This window comes from Syngnathus floridae, chromosome 19 (genome assembly GCF_059516105.1).
Source record: "Syngnathus floridae isolate MCC-2025c chromosome 19, RoL_Sflo_1.0, whole genome shotgun sequence".
Lineage (NCBI taxonomy): Eukaryota > Metazoa > Chordata > Actinopteri > Syngnathiformes > Syngnathidae > Syngnathus > Syngnathus floridae.
The window spans coordinates 8,162,148-8,186,171 of record NC_142431.1 but is presented as its reverse complement, the minus strand read 5'-3'; the positions used below and the strand labels follow the sequence as shown (position 1 = coordinate 8,186,171).

At 44.0% G+C, this 24,024-nt stretch overlaps 4 protein-coding genes across 9 annotated transcripts; 2 read left to right on the top strand and 2 right to left on the bottom strand.

Moving 5' to 3' along the window:
- The first annotated feature begins 144 nt into the window (after positions 1–144).
- Positions 145–7,329, top strand: pals1b (protein associated with LIN7 1, MAGUK p55 family member b). The gene is made up of 14 exons (XM_088362382.1): positions 145–396; positions 1,431–1,865; positions 2,223–2,431; positions 3,722–3,799; positions 4,024–4,143; positions 4,237–4,398; positions 4,588–4,665; positions 4,737–4,920; positions 5,376–5,444; positions 5,535–5,603; positions 5,973–6,134; positions 6,207–6,409; positions 6,547–6,657; positions 6,739–7,329. Exons 2-14 carry the CDS (start codon positions 1,553–1,555, stop codon positions 6,913–6,915), a joined length of 1,935 nt encoding a protein of 644 aa, XP_088218508.1. The 5' UTR covers positions 145–396; positions 1,431–1,552; the 3' UTR covers positions 6,916–7,329.
- Positions 7,330–7,459: 130 nt separating this feature from the next.
- On the bottom strand, positions 7,460–10,246 carry atp6v1d (ATPase H+ transporting V1 subunit D). Its single transcript, XM_088362385.1, has 8 exons — positions 10,033–10,246; positions 8,924–9,041; positions 8,740–8,819; positions 8,564–8,676; positions 8,373–8,476; positions 8,167–8,233; positions 8,019–8,097; positions 7,460–7,949 (listed from the first exon to the last, which is right to left on the bottom strand). Exons 1-8 carry the CDS (start codon positions 10,071–10,073, stop codon positions 7,805–7,807), a joined length of 747 nt encoding a protein of 248 aa, XP_088218511.1. The 5' UTR covers positions 10,074–10,246; the 3' UTR covers positions 7,460–7,804.
- Positions 10,247–10,276: 30 nt separating this feature from the next.
- On the top strand, positions 10,277–14,527 carry eif2s1b (eukaryotic translation initiation factor 2, subunit 1 alpha b). The gene is made up of 8 exons (XM_088362383.1): positions 10,277–10,446; positions 11,016–11,258; positions 11,328–11,407; positions 11,487–11,638; positions 11,835–11,941; positions 13,583–13,680; positions 13,824–13,967; positions 14,071–14,527. Exons 2-8 carry the CDS (start codon positions 11,018–11,020, stop codon positions 14,194–14,196), a joined length of 948 nt encoding a protein of 315 aa, XP_088218509.1. The 5' UTR covers positions 10,277–10,446; positions 11,016–11,017; the 3' UTR covers positions 14,197–14,527.
- Positions 14,528–14,603: 76 nt separating this feature from the next.
- rbm25b (RNA binding motif protein 25b) lies at positions 14,604–22,990 on the bottom strand. 6 transcript variants are annotated; one of them, XM_088362376.1, is made up of 18 exons: positions 22,237–22,395; positions 21,957–22,057; positions 20,631–20,836; positions 20,488–20,545; positions 20,139–20,299; positions 19,982–20,050; positions 19,868–19,915; positions 19,711–19,794; positions 17,575–17,828; positions 17,392–17,503; positions 17,195–17,308; positions 16,940–17,013; positions 16,516–16,666; positions 15,902–16,349; positions 15,517–15,797; positions 15,296–15,394; positions 15,178–15,225; positions 14,604–15,080 (listed from the first exon to the last, which is right to left on the bottom strand). In XM_088362376.1, exons 1-18 carry the CDS (start codon positions 22,338–22,340, stop codon positions 14,988–14,990), a joined length of 2,505 nt encoding a protein of 834 aa, XP_088218502.1. In that variant the 5' UTR covers positions 22,341–22,395; the 3' UTR covers positions 14,604–14,987. The 6 variants fall into 6 exon arrangements, with proteins under 6 accessions (XP_088218502.1, XP_088218504.1, XP_088218506.1 ...); XM_088362378.1 differs by lacking the exon at positions 22,237–22,395 and adding an exon at positions 22,836–22,990 and having other exon boundaries at positions 19,868–20,050; XM_088362380.1 differs by lacking the exon at positions 22,237–22,395 and adding an exon at positions 22,909–22,980 and having other exon boundaries at positions 19,868–20,050.
- Between the last annotated feature and the right edge of the window lie 1,034 nt (positions 22,991–24,024).

Genomic DNA, 24,024 nt, shown 5'->3' with positions numbered 1-24,024 from the left:
ATGCATTTCTATCGCAAGAATGCTGGTCAACAATCAAAATGTATCCGTGAATTATGTTTAGATAAATCTCGCCCATTCGTCCTAAGGTTGACGAGATCGTAATAATAGCACGTTTAATAATGCGTCTGACCGATGGGTGCCGCTGTGGCGTCTCAGTGTTGCCAGGGGAGACCGCATAAAAACACCTCGTGCACGTCTTCAATGGCTTCAGGAGTCCCTGCACTCAACTCTCACTACAACAGTCTGGAGATGGACCGCCGGGACCCCAAGAGTGTGCTGATGTTCTGACCTTCTACCGTGACCTTTTCCTCTTTGATTTCTGCAAAATAAGCAGTGGAGGATTTAATAAGAAGGCAGCAGTTGGCTTCTTAAGCCGTATTCACTGACGCCGCAGTGGTGAGTCGTTGTCTCCGTTCACGGGATACGGCTGCGTAGTTGATTTGGGAGTTAGCGGCACAAAGCTAATCTGCGCATTTTAAACTGGGGGGTAAAACTAATGTGAGGTTTTATTAGCAATCAGACTGCAATAACCTCTTTCACTAACTACATTCTAGCAGTTTCTTGTGCGTAATATCGCCAAAGTTACTTTTTACGTCGTGTTAAATCACTGAGTAGTTGCACATGAAGGCTATTTAAACTAATCTCTTTGCAAAGCAGCAAGGACCGAATGCAACATTATTTTCACCTCTAGACGTGAAGTAGTTGTATAAAAATGTACGTTAGATGTTACGCTAACCTCGTCTCGGCCACTCATCATTTCTTAGGGGTTACAGTACCACACGTTACAGCACAGAGTGATATCCTGCAGGAGGTTACGCTAAAACACTGCAACATGACACCAACAAATTAATTCTTTTCGGTATGGAAAATGCAAATTGCAATGCCATATTGGCTCACGTTGTCCATTTTGGGATACCCTGATTTGGAATGATGTGTGAATGCTAACTAGAGAGCGCAAGCCACAGTCTGTGTGGATGCTTCCTCATGTTCACGAGATCTTTTCACAATTGTACACCTTTTGAAGTTCATCTGCGGTTATTGTAGAAAATTTTAAAGATGTTTTTGTCATCCCTTGGTCATATGATTGGATCATATTTGATTACCTCCAATTCTATCCTACGCATCATGTCCTGCTCATGTACCTCGGCCTGCTGCGCTATCCAGGGATTAACTAAGGCTGTGGCGACAGATGGCCCTCTTGAAGTCTCCACTGTCAGCCGCCAGTCTAGATAAATGCTTCGAGAGCTTGGAGTGGGGGCGGGGGGGACGTGCCAATTGTAATTAGCTCAGGCAGGGGGGAGGGCTGCTTGCGGTCTATCATATGAGTGACTAGGCCTAAGCATTCAAAATGGACTGAGAGTTTGTCTAATGAGACAAAAAATAAAAATTATCTGAATAATTGTATGCCTTTATTTTTGCATGTGTTTCAGTATCTCCAAAGTCAAGAGTAAAAATGGCCCCTGATGAGAGTCTCTGCACCAGTTCTTCTTAACAACTGGGCAGAGCTCGGCCAGGACTGAGGTGGTCTGAGTTATTTGCTGGTGGAGCCGTGATGATCACGTCCCACATGAACGGTTATGTGCAGGAAGGCACCGCCCAGGCCGCCAGCCACAGGGAGCGGGCAGTGGACTGCCCTGGCGACGAGAGTTGCCTCGTCAAGCCCGTGCACTGCAGTGCCCAGATGGAGAGAATCCAACACTACCAGGATGAGCTGAGGAAGAGGAGGGAAGAGGATGGCCGGGGGAAGCACGACATTGACCCCAATGCATCACTGAGGCTCAGGAAACTGGCACAGAATCCAAAAGTGGGCGTTGACAATCCTACCTTTGAGGGGAAGGAGCATACCACCAAAGATGCAATTACCGGTGAGTTGACGTGAAATGATATCTTGGGCGTCTTTGGGGGGTGGTGTGCTCGCAGAGTAATGCAGACTTCAGAGAAGAATGGCAAGTTGTGACCTATTGGGAGTGATAAGAAAATAATGTCGAATAGTGACTATTGAGGAGGCAGGGTAAAGGACAGGACATATATTTAAGTTGAAAACTGGCAGGGAAGCACTGTGAGCACATCTCGGGGCAAAAGCTCTTACAGATTCTGTATCCCCCAAAAAAACCCTCTAGTTTTAATCACACTCTGTGTGTGCTGCATAAAAAAGTATAATATTTTAAAAGAGTCCAAGGACATTAAAAAGCGAATAAACTCATCCATGCAATTTGTGTCAGACCTGGAGGAGCTGCTGCAAGCCATCAAGTGGGTGCAGCAATACCTAAGTGACGCTCGGAGCCACCAGGATGCGGAGCTGCTCATCCAGCTGCTTGCCAATGATGACTTTAAGTGCGCCTACAGCATCTACACCGTTGTGTCCCAAAAGATGAATCGAGTCAACCCCACCTCGCCCCTCACGGCGCAAGCGCAGGAGCTATGCCTAGAGGTATGCGACGTGCTTCGCTTGCTATGCACGAGTATATTGTCAGGTGATGTCATCTTGTCAACACAAACACAGGCCAGTCGGTATTGAAGCAAAGCGGCGGTAATTGACTTATGTCAATTGAGCCTGTGTTTTTTCCTGTCACACACACCACAGACATTGTAATTCGCTTTGCTGCTATTTAGCTAAACAGGTTCTCCACTGGCGGCTCGGTGGCGCACTGGTTAGCACGTCCGCCTCACAGTTAGGAGGGTACGGGTTCGATTCCACCTCCGGCCCTCCCTGTGTGGAGTTTGCATGTTCTCCCCGGGCCCGCGTGGGTTTTCTCCGGGCCCTCCGGTTTCCTCCCACATTCCCAAAAAAAACCCATGCTTGGTAGGCCGATTAAAGACTCCAAATTGTCCCTAGGTATGAGTGTGAGTGCGATTGGTTGTCTGTCTCTGTGTGCCCTGCGATTGGCTGGCAACCAGTTCAGGGTGTCCCCCGCCTACTGCCCGATGACGGCTGGGATAGGCTCCAGCACGCCCGTGACCCCCGTGGGGACTAAGCGGTTCAGAAAATGGATGGATGGATGGAGGTTCTCCACTGGGATTTATCAACTACGAATGGAAGGGAAAAAAAACAATATTGCAGAATCAGCCTTTACCGTGCTGAAACCGACAGGCGTGAGCTTGGCTGTGTAAAGTTCATTTAAAGGCCACCAGAGACATCCCAACTGAGCGGATCTATTTTGCGCTCAGACATGGCAAGGCCTCATCCTCACTCTGTGAGGTAAACCCGTGTGGGAGAGCAAACGCCGGGCACGGATCCCGAAGCGTTTTAACAACGCCTAATAGCCGCTGCTATTGGATGAGCTTAACTCTTAATGGGCCGCTGAGGGGTGGGAGAAGTGCGTCACCTTGAAGGTGATCTTTATTAGTGTAACACTGCAGAGTTCTAACAAGACACCCCAAAAAAATGTAAATAATAATTTCCCTACCTTTTATCTACAAGCAGTTTAATTATGGCCAATTATCCCGTTTATTCCCACGGACAATTTAGTTTATTGTTTAAAGCTTGTTTAATAAGCCTGCAATGTGTTTTCAGGTCAACTAATGCCATTGATGGGACAATAAATAAAGAATAAATAATATTACGTGAATACAAAACAGCACAAAATTGCTTGGAATGGAAACCCTAAAAGTCGATTTGTCGCAGGAGTGTGAAATTGCATTAAGATTTCAAAGCGTGCTTTGCGACGTTTACATGTTTCTTTATGAAGCAAGCTAGTAGCGCACGTGTGCATGTTTTTAGGTCCAGAAGATCCTCCAGTCCAGCCAACAGAAAGAGGGCTTGGAGCTCAGGGCTCTGCTCACCAATCCTCATCTCCAGGTCAGGTGACTCTTTCAACTCAGTCTGATTATTAGCCATTGACTAGTAACTCACAATTTTGCTCTAGGGCTCTCCCTGGTGGAGTTTAGCTACAATGATAAATGTACAGTAAAGCGGTTAGAAGATCCAGAATGTCAGTTTTGTTCAAGTCAATCCTGATGTTTTTCTTTGTGTTGTTTCAGAAAGGTCTGACCTAATTGTAACCGTTTGTTTGGTGTGCACAGGCGCTGATGCAAGCACATGACAGCTTAGCTGTGCAGGAAATGGCAGAGGACAACGTGATCCAGTATTTGGGCGAAACTGTTAAAATGGTGCGGCTGCATAAGACTCGTGACACTCCGCTGGTGAGAAGCCCTCCACATTCTTGAATGTTTAACAAAACAACATCTTAGGCCAAACCTCCATGATTTTTCCAAACTGCGTTGGTCTGCCTTCAGGGCGCGACCGTGCGTAATGACATGGACAGTGTGATGGTGAGCCGGGTAGTGAAAGGCGGGACTGCGGAGCACAGCGGCCTGCTCAATGAGGGGGATGAGATCCTGGAGATCAACGGCATTTCCCTTCGTGGGAAGCACGTCAATGAAGTTCACGACTTACTGGTGAGAACCAGGCTCAGAATGCTTTTGCTGTTTTCACCTTTGATTTGCTTTTGGGGATTCTGTGTAATTTTAGAGCAGTTTTTTTCTTCCTTTATTTATTTATTTTTAATAAATAATGAATCATTGCCCTAAGCTTGAGCATCGAAGAGAATGATGACTTATGGACATTCATCTTATTTTGTCCACCAGCAACAAATGCACGGCACTTTGACATTCCTTCTCATCCCGAGCTCTCAGATTAAATCTGCCCCACACAGACAGACTGTGGTAAGTCTCAAAGGTGGACCTGTTTGCCCTGTTTGCATGCACACAAGCAGTAAACCCCCCGTGTCCTGCAGATCCACGTACGAGCTTACTTTGACTACGACCCCTCAGATGACCCTTTTGTGCCATGTCGGGAGCTGGGCCTTTCTTTCCAGAAAGGGGACATTCTTCACGTCATCAGCCAGGATGACCCCAACTGGTGGCAGGCCTACAGGGACGGAGATGAAGAAAATCAGTTACTGGCTGGACTCATTCCAGGTTGGGAGTAGGCCAAAGCCGATCAGACATATAGATTATTTGTTTACTCTGGTGTCTTTCGTAATGCAAAAACATGACTTGACAAAGAGCGAATCCTCTTCATGTTTACATTGTGAGTTGTGGTAAACGCTCAAAATAATATTATACTTAGCATGTTGCCGCTGTCGGGCGAAAATTCCAGATGTGAAAGTATAGTCAATTTACAAGGTAGATGGCATTCAAAAAAATGGCAAGCTGCTAACCTGGCTCAACAGGAGGAAAGCCCTGCCCGTCTGGCAAGTCTGGCAGATTAAATCAAACACCTGAGAATTATTTGAGATTACTCTTTGACCCAAGCTTGCGCCTGCTACCAAAAGGAGGTTAAGCAGTGGAAATGGAAAGTGGACCAACTCGCTGGACAGAAAGAAAAACACGGATAATAAATATTAAATCAGTCCTGTCATTGTGTTTGACAGGGAAATGCTTCCAGCAACAGAGAGAGACCTTGAAGAGAACAACACCAGACAGGAGTCGAGAGCAGCAAGGTAAGAAAATTGTGTTGCTTTGCATTGCGAAGGTCGCACATGGGCAAGGCGGCATTTTGCAACCACAAGTAACCTTGTCTTCTTTTTCAGGGAAGCGCTGGTATGTGAAGAAAAACAAGCAGCAGAAGAAGAAAAGCACATCTCCATGCAAAAACGCTGGTAAAAAAAATAAATAACTCGCTTCGCTTTACTCTGTGCTCTCACTTTGGTCAGTGTGCAAACACAAACTCCACTCGCTATAGCGGACATGACCTGGCCTCTGCTTGGCTCAGATTAGTCTTCTCCTCCTAGATGGGATCAGAGGAGGCACCAACAGGTGCCCAGCAGGGGGCTAAATCACTCAGAGGGACCCTGTGATGTCATGCCGCCGCTCACTCAGCCACACAAACAAAAACACAAAAACACTAGCTACCAAGCACATCTTTGGCCAAAACCTGCACAGAAAAATCAATACTGGGCCTCATTCAAATCTATAAATTCTTCAACTGTCGTTATATTCCGAATAACCTTGTTGCCCTCTCTTCTCAGAAAGCGAAGACATCCTGACCTATGAGGAGATGTCTCTCTATCACCAGCCCGCCAACCGCAAACGCCCCATAGCTCTGATCGCTCCTACAAACAGCGGCCATGACGAGCTGCGCCGCAGGCTACTCGTTGTTGAGCCGAACAAGTTTGCCGTCGCCGTCCCGCGTAAGTTGCCCAAATTTTCTTATTATTTTTGTAACAGGTTTTGATCTCATTGTAAATTTTTCGCTCACGCAGACACGACCAGAAGTGCGAGGATCCACGAGCGGAACGGGCGCGAGTACCACTTTGTGAATCGACAAAGCTTCGAGGACGACTTGTCAGCAGGGAAGTTTATCGAGTCCGGGGAGTATGGGAAGAACCTGTATGGAACCAGCACGGACTCTGTGCGACACGTGGTTAACTCTGGGCGCATCTGCTTGCTCTGCCTGCATACCAGGGTAGTTCATCTCGCAAACAATAAACTTAAAAATTACTATTCCATCATGCTGCATATATTATTTCTTACTAAAAATGTCTCTAAATGATTATAAAACCTAATTTTTTTGTTGAATACTTTCTTACTCCTTTTCTCCAGTCGTTGAAGGTCCTGAGGTCCTCCAACCTCAAACCGTTTGTAATCTTCATTGCACCCCCTTCTCAAGAACGACTGCGCACCCTGCTGGCTACTGAGGGAAAAACACCCAAGGTACTTAATCATCTTGGTTACCTTTGTCATCGTGTTAAATGTAAAGAAAACTCACCAAGTCCAAATTGGTGTCCCGCACAGCCAGAAGATCTTAAGGAGGTTATCGAGAAGGCTCGCGAGATGGAGCAGGACTTCGGCCACGTTTTTGACGCCACCATTGTGAACGCGGAGCCAAACGAGGCTTTCTTTGAACTGCGCAGGCTCATCGAGAAGCTGGACACCGAACCGCAGTGGGTGCCCACCTCTTGGCTCTGCTGAGCTCCCCCATGGAAGTTGTTGAAGGCACCATTTGAAAGACAGATGCTACACTGTTCATTTGCACATTTCCTCAAAGACGGACTCAGGTTTTTCTTACAATTCATCATGTCTGTGTGTCTCCTTTGTGCTCCCCCTTTTTGCTTTAGCCATTTATGAAATAGATATATCTTAATATTTATAATTGTAAATATAGATTTTCTAGGGCTAATGTAAACATTTTACTCCTAAATTGGAAAATCAAAATGATATAATGGTACATTGCTTTAAGTGGCTGCAGTTCCATTTGTTAATAGATTTAGGTTTTTTTCTCTTCTACCACAATCAGTATTTTTCTTTGTTTTATCTTATTTGTGCTCTATTGAAAGCCCCGCAAAAGAAATCTATTGTCATTAAACGGCATATCATACTGCAAAAGCTTCTTGCCTCAACACGAACGTGCCTGTTCTTCATACCTGACCAAAATGTGTTGAATGCAACATTGTGGTACAAAATGGCCGTCGGGATCCATTTGATTTGAGTTTGGTGAGGCCCCAACACAACAAGATAACTCGGTACACCTTTTATTTGATGACATGTTGAAATGTGTGTTATAGCAAGAATCTCATTAGGTTTTTTTTTTTTTTTTTTAAACAAGGTAATGGCACTCACACACTGTTAACTAGCACAACCCTTTTAAAATTTACAGCATGCGAACTGAGAAGACAAATCAAAATCTACTTTTGAATGTCATCCTTTTTTACGTATATGTTTTCTATTTGTACTTATTTCAACTTCTTTGCAGTTCTATACAGTATGACACACTACACACAAAATGTCTTCATGAGACTTGGACATTGCCCCATTAGGCAGGGAATAAATAAATTTAAAGGTTGCCTTGGCAACAGGGTGTTTACTCAAAAAGCAGATCTTCATCCGTCTCCTCTGTCAGCATGTTGGCGGGCTCGGCGATGGGACCTAATTTGGCCAGCCGGGCGGCTATCTCCTTCTCCGTCCTCTCTCTCAGCTGCTTCTTCTTCTCCTGGATCTTCTTCAGCCTGAGAGGGCGAAAAAAAGAGACGCATCAGTGAGAAATAACCAAATGAGAGACTTATGAGGCCACCGACCTATAGAACTCCTCTCGTTCCCGCTCATCCAGCTCGGTAATGATGTATGTCAAGGTGCGGTCGATCCGAGGGATGATCACTGAAAGAGACCACAATTAGTCTTGAAAATATCAATTTGGGATCAAATGTTAAAATTGTTCAAGCTTACCATGCTCAATTGCATTCACGCGGCGGTTGGTGATCTTTATGGCTTCGTCCAGAGTGACAAAAGATGTCTGGTTAAAAAATAAAAATAAATAAATAATATTATTGGGTGTGTGACTGTTTTTGTATATCTCTCTGTGGCCTGGCACCATTCCTGGTCCAGATGAGAGAAAAAGGGCACAGTGTTAGGTATGAAACAGCGCCCCCTACCTGTAGGGAGGCCAACTCTACTAGCAGCTCCACAGCCCTGGCATAGTTCCTCTTCAACCTGGAGAGTTGCTCTCCTCCTCTGGCTAGACCAGTCAGCTCATAGCCTGACCATCACAAACAAAGATGTCAATCGATCTACTTGAAGAAGAAAAAACGTTATACATGTTTAGACCAAATATTGTTTCACTTACTATCCCCGCCTTCTTGGTAATGCTCAAAAACTGGAAGAGTAACGCCTGCCACATTGTCTTTTTTGGCACGCACCTTCACCTGAGCTTTGTTGACATTCTGAATGACTGTAGTGCTGTGTACACAAAGACACATATTAGTTGGACACTCATTCAGTCATTTTCAACACCACTCTTACCTAAAATCACCAGCTGCAAATTTGGCTTCAGCCAAAGAGAAGGCCGCTTCTCTCATCACCTCCCCCATCTTGGTCTTTGTCTGAAATGAGATATCACAGCGTAAAAATGGTTAACTAATACACTCGAAAACCACATTTTACATTCCTTCTTAGGTTGTAATTCTAAAATAAAACAGACACTGACTTCGATAATCTTGCGAAGAATTTGACGGAATCGCATGGAGAGAGCGTCAGACTTTTTCTTGAGCAGATTGCGGCCTGTCTGCGCTCCTTTCATACGGGCCTTCATGATGGTCTGAGCCCTGCCAACCAAAACACACAACAGGCATAATGACACTAGAGCAGACAACAACAACGACGACAACGACGACGACGAAAAATGTGCAATTCTAAAGACAAAACAAATCCTTATAGAAACTGTTGTAAAAGTACACTCTGATAAAATTTGTATTCAGAATTAACCAACCACATTCAAACTCATATCAGATGGGAGTCTGTGTAACACGGCCAGTGTTTGCCTCCCATTAACCCAGTGGTTCTTAACCTGGGTTTGATCGAACCCTAGGGGTTCGGTGAATTGGTCTCAGGGGTTCGACAGAGCCTCTACTGAGGAGGTCCGAACAAACCTGATTTATCGTGTAAATTCTGATTGGCCAGTATGCAATTTGTTGTGAGTTCATGCACTGTGTTGGTTTTGTTCTTTGAACAAGGTGATGTTTATGCACGGCTCATTTTGTGCACCAGTAAAAAACATCTATGGCTTGAATTTAGAAATATATATATTTTCACTAAGGAGGGGTTCGGTGAATGTGCATATGAAACTGGTGGGGTTTGGTACCTCCAACAAGGTTAAAAACCACTGCATTAACCAAATAGAGGTACATCTACATATTTGATTCATGATGTCCTATTGTAGTTTCTAAATGTACTCTTTTTGATGAAAACACGTCGATGTTATTAGAGTCATAATTATTGAATACCAAATAGCGTAATGTTTATAAGACACTGATGGGGGGGGGGGGGGGGGGGGGGGGAATCTATTCATGGCCCAAAAAAATGTTAGTGAAATAGTAACAGTTCCGACTTGGGTCACATTAATAGAAAACGTCACATGACAAGGACTCTTCCGCTTTTAAATTCGAACGCAGAAATTAAACAAAATTGCACCACGTTAGATTCCAGCCGAAACGTTCATGCTAAGGGTATACGCACACAAAAATGAATGGCCAAAAATAAAATTGATGTTATTTATGCTAAATGGTGTTAGCTAGCGTAGCTATAAAACACGCTTACATTCTGGATGGGAACACGTCGATCCTGTCTTTTCCAGACATCTTGCCAGTTTCCTGATGATTATTTGGATCACGAAGGCGTAATTTTCCAATTTATTTGCGGTCCAGAAACAAATAAAATACTCTTCGAGCGGGATTTCAAGCACAGGTTAAGATGATGTCAGTCTCCCCGGCCGTGGATCAGCTGACCTCTGGTCACGTGACTGTAGATGAAACCCCGTGCTTATGCGGAGATGAAAAAAAAAAACCGATCATTTCCGGGTCCCGGTCGAAAAAAATATTAGCACAGATGTGAATACGAGCTAACAGGTGATAGTTGTCAATCACTAAACCGAAACCAAGAAGAGCAAAAGAAAACATTTAAAGACGCAGTAAACCACTTTAGAGGCTTTTCTTATCCAAACATATGACACAGGTGAGTTTTAACGGATAAATCAGACATTAGAATGGCAAAGGAGCAATGCTAGCTGCTAGCCGCGCTCGCTTGCATGTGCCGCATGTGAGCAACCGGCTACGAGCTCCAAGCTAATAATGCTATTAGCTTTTCTTTTTCCAATTGTGTCTTGTGGTAATGTAACACAATCATATGTTCTGCCTATGGTAGATATTTGAATGTTTGTATCTTTTTTTGTCTTATTGACCTTTATGGGTCATCAACGCGTTTAGGCCTTTTCTTGTGTCCAACAAAAAGTGCAAATGAAAATATTGTTGACAGTATTTGATTTAGCGATATTTTTTTATACTCATGTAAGTATTATGTTTAGATATTAGAGAACTCCTTAATTTTAAAACCAGAGACTACCGGTACTTGTTGGTAAGATGATAAATTTGTTTAGTAGGGAAACCTTAACTTGGCTAATCTTTGATTGAAATCTATCTATTAATATGAGTGTGTTTGCTTAACAAAGACGAGTATGACCTAATAATAAAGATTATGTATAGCTGTAGTTCACTTAAGGTATATTTTCTTTTTTTCCCAATTAGCAATGCCGGGGCTCAGCTGTCGATTCTACCAGCACCGCTTCCCGGAGGTGGAGGACGTAGTCATGGTGAACGTGAGGTCCATCGCCGAGATGGGCGCCTACGTCAGCCTCCTGGAGTACAACAACATTGAAGGCATGATCCTCCTGAGTGAACTGTCGCGTCGGCGTATTCGCTCCATCAACAAGCTCATCCGCATAGGACGCAACGAGTGCGTGGTGGTCATCCGGGTAGACAAAGAGAAAGGTTAGTTCGGCGCTGTTTATATTTCATAGAAAGAGCCCCAACCATGTTCCTCCACTGCTTCCCCATTAGGATACATTGATCTATCAAAAAGAAGAGTTTCACCAGAAGAGGCCATCAAGTGTGAAGATAAATTCACCAAATCTAAAACTGTGAGTCACATTGACAGCAATCTGAACTAATCAACCTTGTCAAATTTTGCCCATTAATTTGATGACAAACATGCTTCAGGTTTACAGCATCCTGCGACACGTGGCCGAAGTGCTGGAGTACAGCAAAGACGAGCAGCTGGAGAGCTTGTACCAACGCACCGCCTGGGTCTTTGACGAGAAGTACAAGCGGCCGGGATACGGCGCCTACGACGTCTTCAAACAGGCTGTGTCGTAAGACACACACGCAAAAAACCTTTGCCCTTTTTCCCCTCATCATTTACTTAATCAAGGCTGTGACTATCTTTGGTATAACAGTAGTGCATGTTGCATATGCTCCAATAACAAAAGTGAATTGTCACGCATACAAGACCCCATAATTTGTATAAGTTTAACAGTGACGAAATGTGACTTACGCATTTTGATGCAGTGATCCTTCAATCCTGTCTGAGCTGGACCTGACGGAGGAAGAGCGGGCCGTACTTATTGACAATATCAACAGGCGACTTACTCCGCAGGCTGTTAAGATCCGAGCAGGTAACTACAAACCAATTTTGTTGAAGTTGGGAAATTGTGTAAAATGTAAATAAAAACAAAATACAACGATTTGAAAATCCTTTTCAACCTATATTCAATTGAATACACTTCAAAGACAACATGTTTAATGCTCACTCATAAACTTTTTTTTATTTTTCAAATAACAATTAACTTCAAATTTCATGGCTGCAACACGTGCAGTAGAAGTTGGGAAAGGGCATGTTTACCACATCGTTACATAACCTTTCATTTTAATAACACTCAATAAATGTTTTTGGAAGAGAGGAGACTAATTCGCTTAGCTTCTCATGTGGAATTCTTTCCCATTCTTGTTTGATGAACTGCTTCAGTTCTTCAACAGTCCGGGGTCTTCCCTGTCGTATTTTACGCTACATAACGCGCCACATTTTCAATGGGAGACAGGTCTGGACTGCAAGCGGGCCAGGGGAGAACCTGGACTCTTTTACTTCGAAGCCACGCTGTTGTAACACGTGCAGAATGTGGCTTGGCATTATCTTGCTGAAATAAGCAGCGGCGTCCATGAAATAGACGTCACTTGGATGGCAGCATATGTTGCTCCTAAATCTGTATGTACTTTTCAGCATTTATGTTGCCAACACAGAAATGTAAGTCACCCATGCCATGAGAACTAATGCTGGCTTTTGAACTTTGTGTTGATAACAGTCCGGATGGTCCGCTTCCTCTTTAGTCCGGAGGACATAACGTCCAGTGTTTCCAAAAACGATTTGAAAAGTGGACTCATCAGACCACAAAACACTTTTCCATTGTGCATCAGTCCATTTTGCATGAGCTCGCGCCCAGAGAACCCAGCGGCGTTTCTGGATGTTGTTCATAAACGGCTTTTGCTTTGCATGGTAGAGTTTTAACCCTACCACCTACTGATGTAGTGACGAATTGTATTTACTGACAGTGGTTTTCTGAAGTTTTCCTGAGCCCATTTGGTGATCCTTTACACACTCATGTCGGTTTTTAAGGTAGTGCCGTCTGAGGGATTGAAGGTCACGGTCATCCAGTCTTGGTTTCCGGCCGTGGTGCTTACGTGCAGTGATTTTACCAGATTCTCTGAACCTTTTGATGATATTATGGACTGTAAATGTTGAAATCCCTAAATTCCTTGCAATTTTGCTTTGAGAAATGTTTTTCTCACGCAGTTGTGGACAAAGTGGTGAACCTTGCCGCTTCCTTGCTTGTGAATGACTGAGCATGTTTGGGGAGGCTCCTTTTATACCTAATCAACCTGTTCCCAATTAGCCTGATCACATGTGGGATGTCCCAAATAGATGTTTGATGAGCTTTTCTGAGCTTTCTCAGTATTTCTTGCCACCTTTCCCCAACTTCTACTGGATGTGTTACAGCCATGAAATTCTAAGTTATTTATAATTTGGCAAAAAACAATCAAGTTTATCAGTTTGAACATTAAATATGTTGTCTTTGTAGTGTATTCAATTGAGTATGGGTTGAGAAGGATTTTCAAATCGTTGTATTTTGTTTTTATTTACATTTTACACAATTTCCCAACTTCAACCGAATCCAGTTTGTAGAAAATAGATTTGCAATAACACCACGTAGATTCATGACAACAGAAAACGAAAATCATTCTTCCTCTCGTCTTGATGGCAGACATTGAAGTGGCGTGTTACGGCTACGAGGGCATCGACGCCGTTAAGGAAGCGCTGCGAGCGGGTCTGGGCTGCTCTACAGAGGCCATGCCCATTAAGGTGACTTCACCACCACCCATGCACATTATGTGACACCAACATTAATCAAAGTCTTAAGTTCTTTTGCCACAATGGTGATGTAATACCAAATCAGAATGTATGGTAGTACCTGTGAATGAGGCCAATCTCTCTTCATACCATAGATCAACCTGATCGCTCCTCCCCGCTACGTGATGACCACCACCACTCTGGAGCGCACAGAGGGACTCTCGGTCCTCAATCAGGCCATGGCAGCCATCAAGGAGAAAATTGAAGAGAAGAGGGGTGTCTTTAACATCCAAATGGAGGTGAGCTAAAGCATTGGTGGTCTTACCAGCATGACCTCAAATGTACAGGCACTCACAAGTGAGAAAAAACGTGAGTGTTCGTATTAACAACTGTGCCCCTCAGCCTAAGGTGGTGACGGATACGGACGAGACAGAGCTGGCCCGGCAGCTAGAGCGGCTAGAGAGGGAAAATGCCGAAGTGGACGGCGATGACGACGCAGAGGAGATGGAGGCCAAAACTGAGGACTAGAGAAACGAGGGGACAGTCAGTCCAGCAAATATGAACTGCTATTAAAAGTGCCTCTTTTGGACTTTTAACAGCAGTTTTCTGTTTACCCCACTTGTTGAAAAAAAAAAAAAGCATTGAGTCGTTTAAGGACACAACATGCTTCTATTTTTAATGACATCATGGTGACCTTCAAACGAGTATCCACGGCATTGTCACCCAACGTGTTTGGAGGAAAATATGCAGGCTCTGCTGTTTGGCTATCATTCAGTGGTGACATTTACAGGGTTTTTACCTATAGAATCTACTCTTGTCCGTTCGCTTGGCAACAATAAAGATCTTCATCTGACTGTCATGAGCTGTCTCATTCCCTTCAATAAAAATGTTTAAGTATCACCAAATTGAGTTTTATGTCAACAAAAAACACAATATAATAAAACATCTACATTTTTATTGAAATGTTCACAATACAAAAAAAATGGAAAGATTCTTAACTGTAACATTTGCTTGTAGTGATTTTAACAAATGTATTCAGGTGAAAGAATGAAATCAACGGCATGCCCTAGCTGCAGGTGTGCACATAAAATGAAGCAACCCACATGTTGAAGGCAACCCTGCTCAATTAACTTCCCCACAACTAGAAGTTCAAGTAAGCTGATTCAAAATAAGCAAATGGGCCTTTTTAGGAAATTACCAAAGAATGACATTATTTACAACAAAAATGGTGAAGCAGCAGGTAAGGACAAGTTGTAACGGCCATGACCAAACTCTCCCAAATCTATTTTATACATTATAATGAAGAATGCCAATTGTACTTATTTCACCAGACCAATCTTCTTGGCCTCTGTTTCATAGATGAGCAACCTCCACATTTTCACGATGAAGACTTCAGCCTCTTCATCTAGAACCTATAAAAAGTAGCCCGGTAGAAAGTAATTGATTTAGCATAAACTATGTACATTTCAAGGTGCGCTGACAAAATGTCCGCTCATGTTACTGACTCACCATAGCTACGTCATCCAAGATGCCCTGCGGGGTGCCATGAGCCATCACCTGTGGGGACACAAGCGTGAGTGCATCCATGGGACAAGTGCAGGTGAGTGACCGGGGTCGGGATTGATACCTTGGAGCAGACAAAGTCCACTAACGTGGGCTCCTCCTCTCCGATATATTCGATGATCTTTTTATTGATCCACGGCCGCACGTGTCGTTCCATTAACGCCTGCGACGAAGTACAGAAGAAGCATCGTTGTGACTGGTGTGATTTAATCAGAGGAAGCGTCCCCATCGGAGTGCAAATACTTTGTTACTAAGACGAGTACTGTCTATAGGACTAGTACTTACGGTGTCCACCATGGACCAATCCAGAGGGTAGGAGAACAGATCGGGCTTGGCCGTGGGAATCTTTTCAATGAGGCTCTTGATATGTTTGCGTTTCTCCTCCGAGTTGGACCCCTTGGTGCCGTCCACCCCCAGGCTTTTGTCATCGTCATAGTCCAGAGGCACCAGCTTCCTCTTCCGCGGCTGTTCGTCTGCTTCCTCGTCTTCAAACTTGCCGAAGACGCTGTCGACCGGCAGCTTCTTCCTCTTGCTTACGTTGGGCTGACTGGGACTTCCGCTTGCACCTGCATTGAGAGAGTTTTCATTAGCCAAGGAAAAAAAAACTAGATTGTTGTTGTTGTCAAAGTCCCCAGTTATGTTATGCATCAATGTAGTGACATGCACTCACCCAGTTTGAGGCTGAGCCCAATCTTGGGTCTGTTCTCGTCATCAGGCAGCTTGTTGGGGGGCGAATTCTCGTGGGGGATGATGATGCCGCAAGGTGACTCGTGGCCGGGCGTGTTGGGCGACGCGTTGCCGCTGGCCGACGACACAGACGGCGCCGCCGTGATGGGCCTCATGGTGGGCTTGAGGCAGGGTTTGACTTCGGCATGGTCCTCCTCGTAGTAGTCGTCTTCGCCTTCCTCGACCTCGTCGTACTCAGAGTGGGTGGGGTGCGGACGATGCTCCACTCTGTCATGGTACCCGCTGTGGTTCTCCCTGTGATCCCCCCTGTGGTCGCGGTGGTCCCCTCGATGCTCCCGTGAAGCCCTGTGGCGCTGCTCCCACGGCTCCTCGAGCTCCGGCTCTTGGATAACGGGAGGGCGTTTGAGTCGCTCCTCCTCTTCCTCCTCCATCTGGACCAATAGGATGTGCCGGACGTGAAAACCAGTGGAATGAATCAACGTGCAAGGAATGATGAAGTGACCTTCACAGAGACAGCATTCACGCATACTCACAGACACACAGATTCTCTCTCACACACGTGTACATGAATAATGGTAGTCAGATCTCAGCGTTTACCCTGCGCAGCTCTGCGTCTGGGTCTGGATGTCCCTCGTCTAGCAGCCTCTGTCTGATTTTCTCCAGCTCCTCCTTCTCTCTCTTCCTATCACGCTCATCCGCCTCCGCCTCCTTTTCTCTGTCTCTGAAGCGCTTCTGCAGTGCACTGCCCCTAGTGGCCGCCACAAGCAGCAACAAGCTTCAGAACAAAGGCTGCAGATTTTTTTTTCCTTTTTGCATGTCTGCCACCAGAATGTAAATGTAGGCCACTGAGTGTCTTAATTAATGTGAAAAATCCTCAGGGGAGCAAAAGACCAAGAAAAAACAATTATATGCATGGAACGCTACCATGAAAATGTCTAACATAAAATTCATTTTCTGCTTTAAAACTGCTGTTCCAGTTTGCAGTGTTCTGCAGTGTCATATTGCCTTTTGTGACTCCTACCTGTAGTATTTAGGGTCATCTCTGTCATCATCATAGTCTTCCAGGAACCCTTTTAGCCGTTTGCCTTCCTTCATCTGACAAAAATGAAATGGGGCACACTTTACAGCCATTTTCAACTACAGTAGACTCTAACACACAACGAAACAGGCCTTATATATATATATATCACAGTGCGTAGTATCAGCGCATCAGACGAGAGCACATTTCTGAGAGGATGGTACTACGAGAAGAATGTGAAAGGAGAAGATCATCCACCTGAAGTTTGTCCCAAAATCTCACCATCTCACGTCGGCGCTCATCTTCCCTCTCTGCATTTTTGCCGTTATCCCGTGCTTTCTTCCTCTCTCTGAGCTCCCAGTTTTTTAGGCGCTGTCATCAAAATTGTGTGCCATGAGCCATCACAAAATCTAAAGACTAACAACAGCTGAACTTCCTCGGAGTCTGCGTCCTACCTCCTGATAGGCTGCTTCTTTGTCACGGAGTTTCCTTTCAAGCCTCCTGCGCTCGTGCAGATCCTCTTCATCGTCCAAGTCTCGTTTCTTTTCTCGATCCCGGCTCTTCTCCCTGTAGAGTGGGATGTTAGGGTCAGCAATGTTTCAAGACCCTGCATATAAAAGTGAACTTTTATACTTGACCTGGAGAGGCTGCGAGCAATACTCTTGTCTCGACTTCTGTCCCCCTCCCAGTCTCGCTCTCTGGTCCTGCGCTCGCGGTCTTTGTCCCGCTCGCGCTCCCGTTCCCTGTCCCTCTCCCGTTCCCTCTCGCGCTCCTTCTCCTTCTCACGGTCCCTTTTTTCCCTTTCGCGCTCACGCTCCTTTTCCCGCTCGCGCTTCTCCCGTTCAAACTCCAGACGCTCCTTCTCCCGCTTGTCCTTCTCCTCCTCTCTTTTCTGTCGGAGCAAAGCACACAGAGGTTCAGAGGACGGTGCAGAGCAAGGCCAACGTTAGCACTCAACTTTCTCAAGTGGTTTCCAGACAGCGATGGCAGACGAGGAGCTTTCGTACACTCTTACTCGTCCATGCAATGGCTACAAATGAATCCTCAAGCTTACTCGCGATATAAAGTCATGTTTAGCATAACTGGAAAATACAGACAAGAAATGACAAGGGAGAGGAAAAGAAAACGCGCATTTTCTCTCTTTCCTTAAGAGTGCCTTGCTCAGCACAAGGAAATACAAAAACAAAGAATAGACGTCAGCCTTTGCTTGATTTGGTTGTTTGGGACTTACAGGTGATGAACTATGGACTCAGCCCTTCGCTGCCCCTATAAGCCTTTTAAAAGTTAGGCCTGGGAGGAAAGCAGGTCACACGGTATACAAGGGAAACACGTTATGGGGTTTTGCTTTGCTTCAGCATCATCAACAGAAACAACCTTTGAATTTCATTGGCAATGTGGCAAAAGAACATTTGGGCACAGATCATTTAAAAGTATTGGAGAAGCTGTCTTACCCCCTGCAGAAGTCTACGGCGGCTCTTGGCGACCCAAGATGCACACGCACACACATCAACTCTGCCTTTGAGAGCATTACACACAAGGCTTTGGACGGGACTATCTTTGATTTAAAGTGAGCAGACAAGCTGGCACACAATCATGCTGGCAAACTGTGAAGGGCAAGCCTTGGGTCTAACGCAGAGCTAAGATAAATAGTTGGTCATCGTTTCGCAATATCACATCAGTTTACTGCTACTTACCTCTCTATAGTACAGGAACAATGATCTACGCCGGAAATAAACGACAATATGTTCCCTTATATAGTGATCGCAACGCTAATGGACGTCATGGCTCAAATGAACAAACTTTGTTCTCATAAAATGTAAAAACTGAGATTTTGTCTGCTTTGCTTCCTGAATCTAAGTACGACTTGCATGCTCAGTATATAACTTTATAAAGAGTAAGGCAGAGTGAGCCAGGCACTGAAAGACAACAAGAGACGGAAACAACACCTCAAACATTATCACCACATGCAGAAGCACGTACCTTCAAAGTCTTCAGGTCACTGTGCTGCTGTGGAGAGGGCACCCCCCTCTCTTATTAGCCCGTATTTATGCATCAGAGTCAAGACTATATGGCCACAGATAACTGCGGCGGTTATTGTGCTTTCAACATAACCATCACTATTAGAAACAAAGTTTACAGAAAACTCGCAGAGGCTCACACACTCTTCGGGGGTGGGGGTCGTCACTAATGGGCGCAAATTGGCCAGAATAGGCAAGGGGGGGGATGTTGGTCAAGTAGGCCAAAGTGCAGTGCAGTTGCCCCCCTGCGAGTCCTCAAGAGGGGGGCACCCAGTTTATGTAGAAAGTAAAGGAAGGCTCATACTTACATCCTATCCTCGAAACTTTTTCCAAAGCTCTGAGATTCATCTTGCTTTAGTCACCATATGATCACTATCATAATGGTGGGGTTTAATCAATAGATTAGCCTTTAAGTAACTTTTCATTGTCTCCATGCATTCTGCGCGCGTGTGTGTGTGTGTGTGTGTGTGTGTGTGTGTGTGTGTGTGTGTGTGTGTGTGTGTGTGTGTGTGTGTGTGTGTGTGTGTGTAATACAATGTTTATATTTGTCGTACTCTATGATTCTTTCATAGTGACTCAACATTAAAGATGATGTAATGCACAAAGTGTGAAGCAAATTAAGAGTACTTCAATGACATCCAATTCATGGTGCAGTCTAAATGTGTCAACTGTTGCTGAGTGTGCAAGCTACACGAGTGAACAGCTGCTGTCCAAAAACCTGTAATATTAACTTGAGGATCAAAAAGGTGATTTTACCTTGTGAGTGTCTCGAAATTTACTAATCTCTCTTGTAATCAGGTCTCTCTTGTCGTCCTCCATATCGATTGTGTTCAAGTCATCCTGCAGATTGAAGTAAAATGTCAATCTCGGCCACTGTTGTACGCTAGAATTCTTCAAGATGGACTTGCCGTACCTCATCTTTTTTGTCCTTTTTTCTTTTTCGCCGCAGGGAATCTTCATCCTGTGAAGGCGCGCTGAGCTCGTCAGCGTATTCCCGCATTAATGCATCGATAGAACTTTTGACGACCTGATCCTTCTTCTTGGTCTCCTCATCCAGAACCTCCTCTCCATCATCTCCATTCTCCGAGCCCACTTTCTGGTAAAAAGAAAAAATTATGTCAGCAGCTAAGTAAAAACTGAAGCACACTATCAAAAACAAAGGTGCAGGAGAAAAAAAATCCTACCCCATTAGCACTTTTCTTCTTGGCCTTCCACTCATCTAGCTGTGCTTCAGTTTTGGGATCCACTCTCACAAGAAGGTTTTTGTCCCCGATGTGCATATCATGAAGTAGCCGCAGTGCTCGAAGAGTGGAATCTGGCTCTTTGTACTCACAAAACCCGAATGCTGCCAAAAGACGAGCATGAGAATATTTACAAAGTACAGCTGACTGATATTTCTCTATTTCTTAATAAAGCACTACAACACACTAGAATTTCACTTTTCAAAACGTAACATTGAGGTTTCTACATTAGTAATGGTCCACATGAACCTGCAACCTTAGCAGACATGCCACAGTGATTCATCACATTTACCTTGTAGCTTCCCTGAGGCTCCCTGAACTCTTTTCCAGCTCAGAACTATTCCACACTTCTGCAACAAAAGTTTACACCAGTGAGCTGGCACTGTTATGAATAATGAGTAAATGTATCACAGAAAATAAAACACAGTCCCTTACCGCTAGCAGCTGCCGGATAAGCATGTCTGAGGCTTTTTCAGATATGTTGCCCACAAAGACTGTGGTTGTTGGGCCGGCCTCGTCGTCTTTGGCTCGGATGAGAGGGTCCTTCCTATGGATTGGAGGTTTGCTGACCACTGGTAGAGATGACACTATTACAGGATTGGGGGTCATGATGCCCATGTGAACTGGGATCATGGGAGCTCCTGCAATAAGAAAGCTGTGAATTAGTGTTCTACTTTTCATATTCATGTAAGTCAGCCATGTCCAAAGTCCGGCCCGCGGGCTAAATTTAGACTGTCCCGAAGCATTGTGTCATAAAATCAATAATAAGTGGCCCGTCGGCACTGTCGCAGCGACCTGCACACCCTAGAGCAACCAACAGAAATGAAACGCGTCCGAACGGGAACGCGCACATGAGCCAGCGCTCATGATCGGTTGTGAGCGTGTCTTCTCCCTTCCCAGTTAACGCGCACACAGGTGTCCGTTTGTAAGATAATCAGTGACACAGACACAGACTTCCTCATTCAAATGTCCGCACACCAAAGACTAAGGCGACGCTAAAATCAGAGAGGCTGCAAGTGACGCTGCACAGGGAAAGGCAAAAAAAAAAAAAAAAACATGGACTACTGGTGAGAGCTGTCTACTTCGTACAAACTCTACACACTACTACGCGTTTGAGCCGCCCACTCACAGTGATCGCAAACAACAAAAAAGACTATTATTAATATTTTGTGATTATGAAGTAATTTGTTACATATGAAGTTGAAATAAAAAAGATAATATGGATAATGATTTAATTTGGATTAAAAATCAGACATGATGCAACCTGGCCTGTCTACTGCAGTCAAAACACCAATATCACCCTTCTCATTAATACAACAATAACTATACAAACTTAATACATCTAATAAAATAAAAAAATCATTCAACTTTTATAAAATTGTAAATTTTTATTTAATGTATTATTATCTTAATCTTTGACTTTTCTGGCAGTGCAACTGACAATAGATTCTCATTTGCAATATCAACCTATCTGCAGACAGCAAAGGATATACTTACATATTTACAATGGTAATAGTTCGAGGAATGTCGGTGTAAATAGTCGGCCCCTATACAATGTCATCTAACCAAATCTGGCCTGCTTTGCAAAAAGTTTGGACACCCCTGATGTAAGTGCTGTGCTGTCATTCTGCTATCAGCATACACACAATTGAGCCATGTTAGTCATCTTGAGTACACCACAGACGCAGAACACATACATTTTCTTAACTGGATAATGTTAAAACTATTAGTGAGAGAATGCCGCCCGATTGGGGTTCTTACCTGCAGGGAAGCCAGCATACTGAGGGGGTAACCCAGGAGGGGGTAACAGCGGCCGGTTTAAATGTGGAGGAAAGGACATCGTGGGTCTAACTACGACCGACCTGATGAGGAATAGTTACAAACATGCATTACGATTTATTCTCCATATTTAACATAGAAGTTTAATACTAGTACAAGAGTGTCAGAATATAGTTTTAAGAGGAGACTGCTACTTCGCTGTGATCATGTAACCTGTAACTTTAATGTTGGCTATCGGCATTCAAAGATCCAGAATCACAACCTGCTAAGTGCTGGAAACTGCGCTGAGGAAATGGACCAGTAGCGAGGTGTCAAAGTCCAGCGTTTGGGTGAATGCTCGTGCTGTGTCGCTTTTGAATAGCTCATTTCTTACTGCATAGCTCATTTCTTACTGCATCAGTCACAACAACAAAAACAACGCTGCCAACGCAGGTTAAGCAGCCATTACCACGCTATGTTACCCGGCATGGCTAAAATGCGCTAAATTACTAACAGCTAATAAACCTGATCAGTCTAGCGTGCACAATAAGGCCAAAAGACTAAATGCGTATACATACCCAGAAATTGTACCAAAGCGGCTAAACGTGGGCTTTAAAGTGCGAACGGCTTTCAAAAATTGCCGTAGCTAAATTAGCACAATAGCTAGCTGCCGGCCCGCTATTACACAATCGCAGTGGAGAAGCGCGTGGTTGTAGTTTCAGGATGTGGCCGACGGGCGTAGCTAAAATTGGTTCCGTTCATCACTCCACAGAAAGCTCTAAGCATGTAAATAAATGCTCTTATAAATTTATTATGTCGTACTCAGTGACGTTTGTACATTTAACTGTACTATATAGAGTCAATCTTGGTAGAGGAAAGTACCTGCTCACAAATGGTTGTTTTCAAAATACATTTAAGGAACACTGAATCACGCTTGTACATTTGAGCAAATTACCCCGGAAGTCTGGATAATTGTGACGTCACAGGATAAATCGGCGTTGTCGGAAAAAAACAACATGGATGCCCATCAACAACAAACACGATCGTATGCTTTTATTAATTCTTGGTCCACTGAGTTCACATGTTCTCATCAAAACAAAGACTAAACGTTTTTTTTTTTTTTCAAACTGTCATTAAAGAATTTCGTCACAAATTGATGTCATTGTCCGCCCTTTACTGCTGGTTACTAAACAAATTATGTTTTGTGATCAACCCAACGTAAAACGTAGTTACACAACTGGAGAGTTTGCACCGTGAGTATATCCGAAGGCATTTTAAAAATCCACGATGAATTCAGATTACCTAATATAGCTGTCTCATGATATCATATGCACATTTTAATGTTTCCAAGTGAACAATATTGTTAAAATAGTGTTGGATTCCAACGAGAAATTCAAATTTACGTGTACAACTTGAATGCAGCATACCGGAACTAACTCAATCTGGATCCAAATAAACATTAAATAAGTTAAGCCATATCTTTAACTGTTTAGGATACATTAAATATATCCATTCATGGCATTTATTGACGTGCTGACAAATCATAAATGATCTCTTGGTATGTTATATCTAACCTCGCATTCAAAATAAAGATTGTGTAGATTCCATGTCCTGGCGCATTGTCGTTACAAAGATTAACAAACACTGCTCAATATACTATGTTTAATTTGTAAAAACATCACAAAAAGTTGCCATAGTATTTGTGTTGCCCCAGTAGCAGTTGGGTAGGTGGGGCTGCGGTTGACAAGCGTGTGACGTCACTTCAGGCGCGGGGTTTTTTTTTTTTCGTCGTAGAAAGTGCTAGAAGAAGCGAAGCACACCCTCTTCATTTCCAGTATCCATGCGTGCAGTTAAAAAGATCCTAGTGTTTTTTTTGTTTTTTTTCCAGTTAATTGTGATATAAACAACGTTATGATTTTTTTTTTTACTTTAAGCACATTTCCTGTTATAATAAAAATGCTTTTGTTTTGGTGATGTACGTCGACAATATTTCAGAACTAGTACGACCTCATAAAAACGCCCTCGAAGGCTAAATGATATGTGATGCCACAAGAGGGCAGCAAAATATGAC

Coding starts and splice junctions, on each gene's coding strand:
- pals1b (XM_088362382.1), top strand. CDS start 1,553: ATGATCACGTCCCACATGAACGGTTATGTGCAGGAAGGCACCGCCCAG. Junction 4,144..4,236: donor AGACTCGTGACACTCCGCTG/GTGAGAAGCCCT, acceptor GTCTGCCTTCAG/GGCGCGACCGTGCGTAATGA. Junction 5,445..5,534: donor CAGGAGTCGAGAGCAGCAAG/GTAAGAAAATTG, acceptor CTTCTTTTTCAG/GGAAGCGCTGGTATGTGAAG.
- atp6v1d (XM_088362385.1), bottom strand. CDS start 10,073: ATGTCTGGAAAAGACAGGATCGACGTGTTCCCATCCAGAAT. Junction 9,042..10,032: donor GACGTGTTCCCATCCAGAAT/GTAAGCGTGTTT, acceptor TTTGGTTGGCAG/GGCTCAGACCATCATGAAGG. Junction 8,098..8,166: donor CGTGAATGCAATTGAGCATG/GTAAGCTTGAAC, acceptor GGTCTCTTTCAG/TGATCATCCCTCGGATCGAC.
- eif2s1b (XM_088362383.1), top strand. CDS start 11,018: ATGCCGGGGCTCAGCTGTCGATTCTACCAGCACCGCTTCCCGGAGGTG. Junction 11,639..11,834: donor GTCTTCAAACAGGCTGTGTC/GTAAGACACACA, acceptor ATTTTGATGCAG/TGATCCTTCAATCCTGTCTG. Junction 11,942..13,582: donor GGCTGTTAAGATCCGAGCAG/GTAACTACAAAC, acceptor TCTTGATGGCAG/ACATTGAAGTGGCGTGTTAC.
- rbm25b (XM_088362374.1), bottom strand. CDS start 22,340: ATGAGCTATTCAAAAGCGACACAGCACGAGCATTCACCCAAACGCTGG. Junction 17,829..19,710: donor AATTTCGAGACACTCACAAG/GTAAAATCACCT, acceptor TTGCTCCGACAG/AAAAGAGAGGAGGAGAAGGA. Junction 16,667..16,939: donor GATGACCCTAAATACTACAG/GTAGGAGTCACA, acceptor GGCGGCCACTAG/GGGCAGTGCACTGCAGAAGC.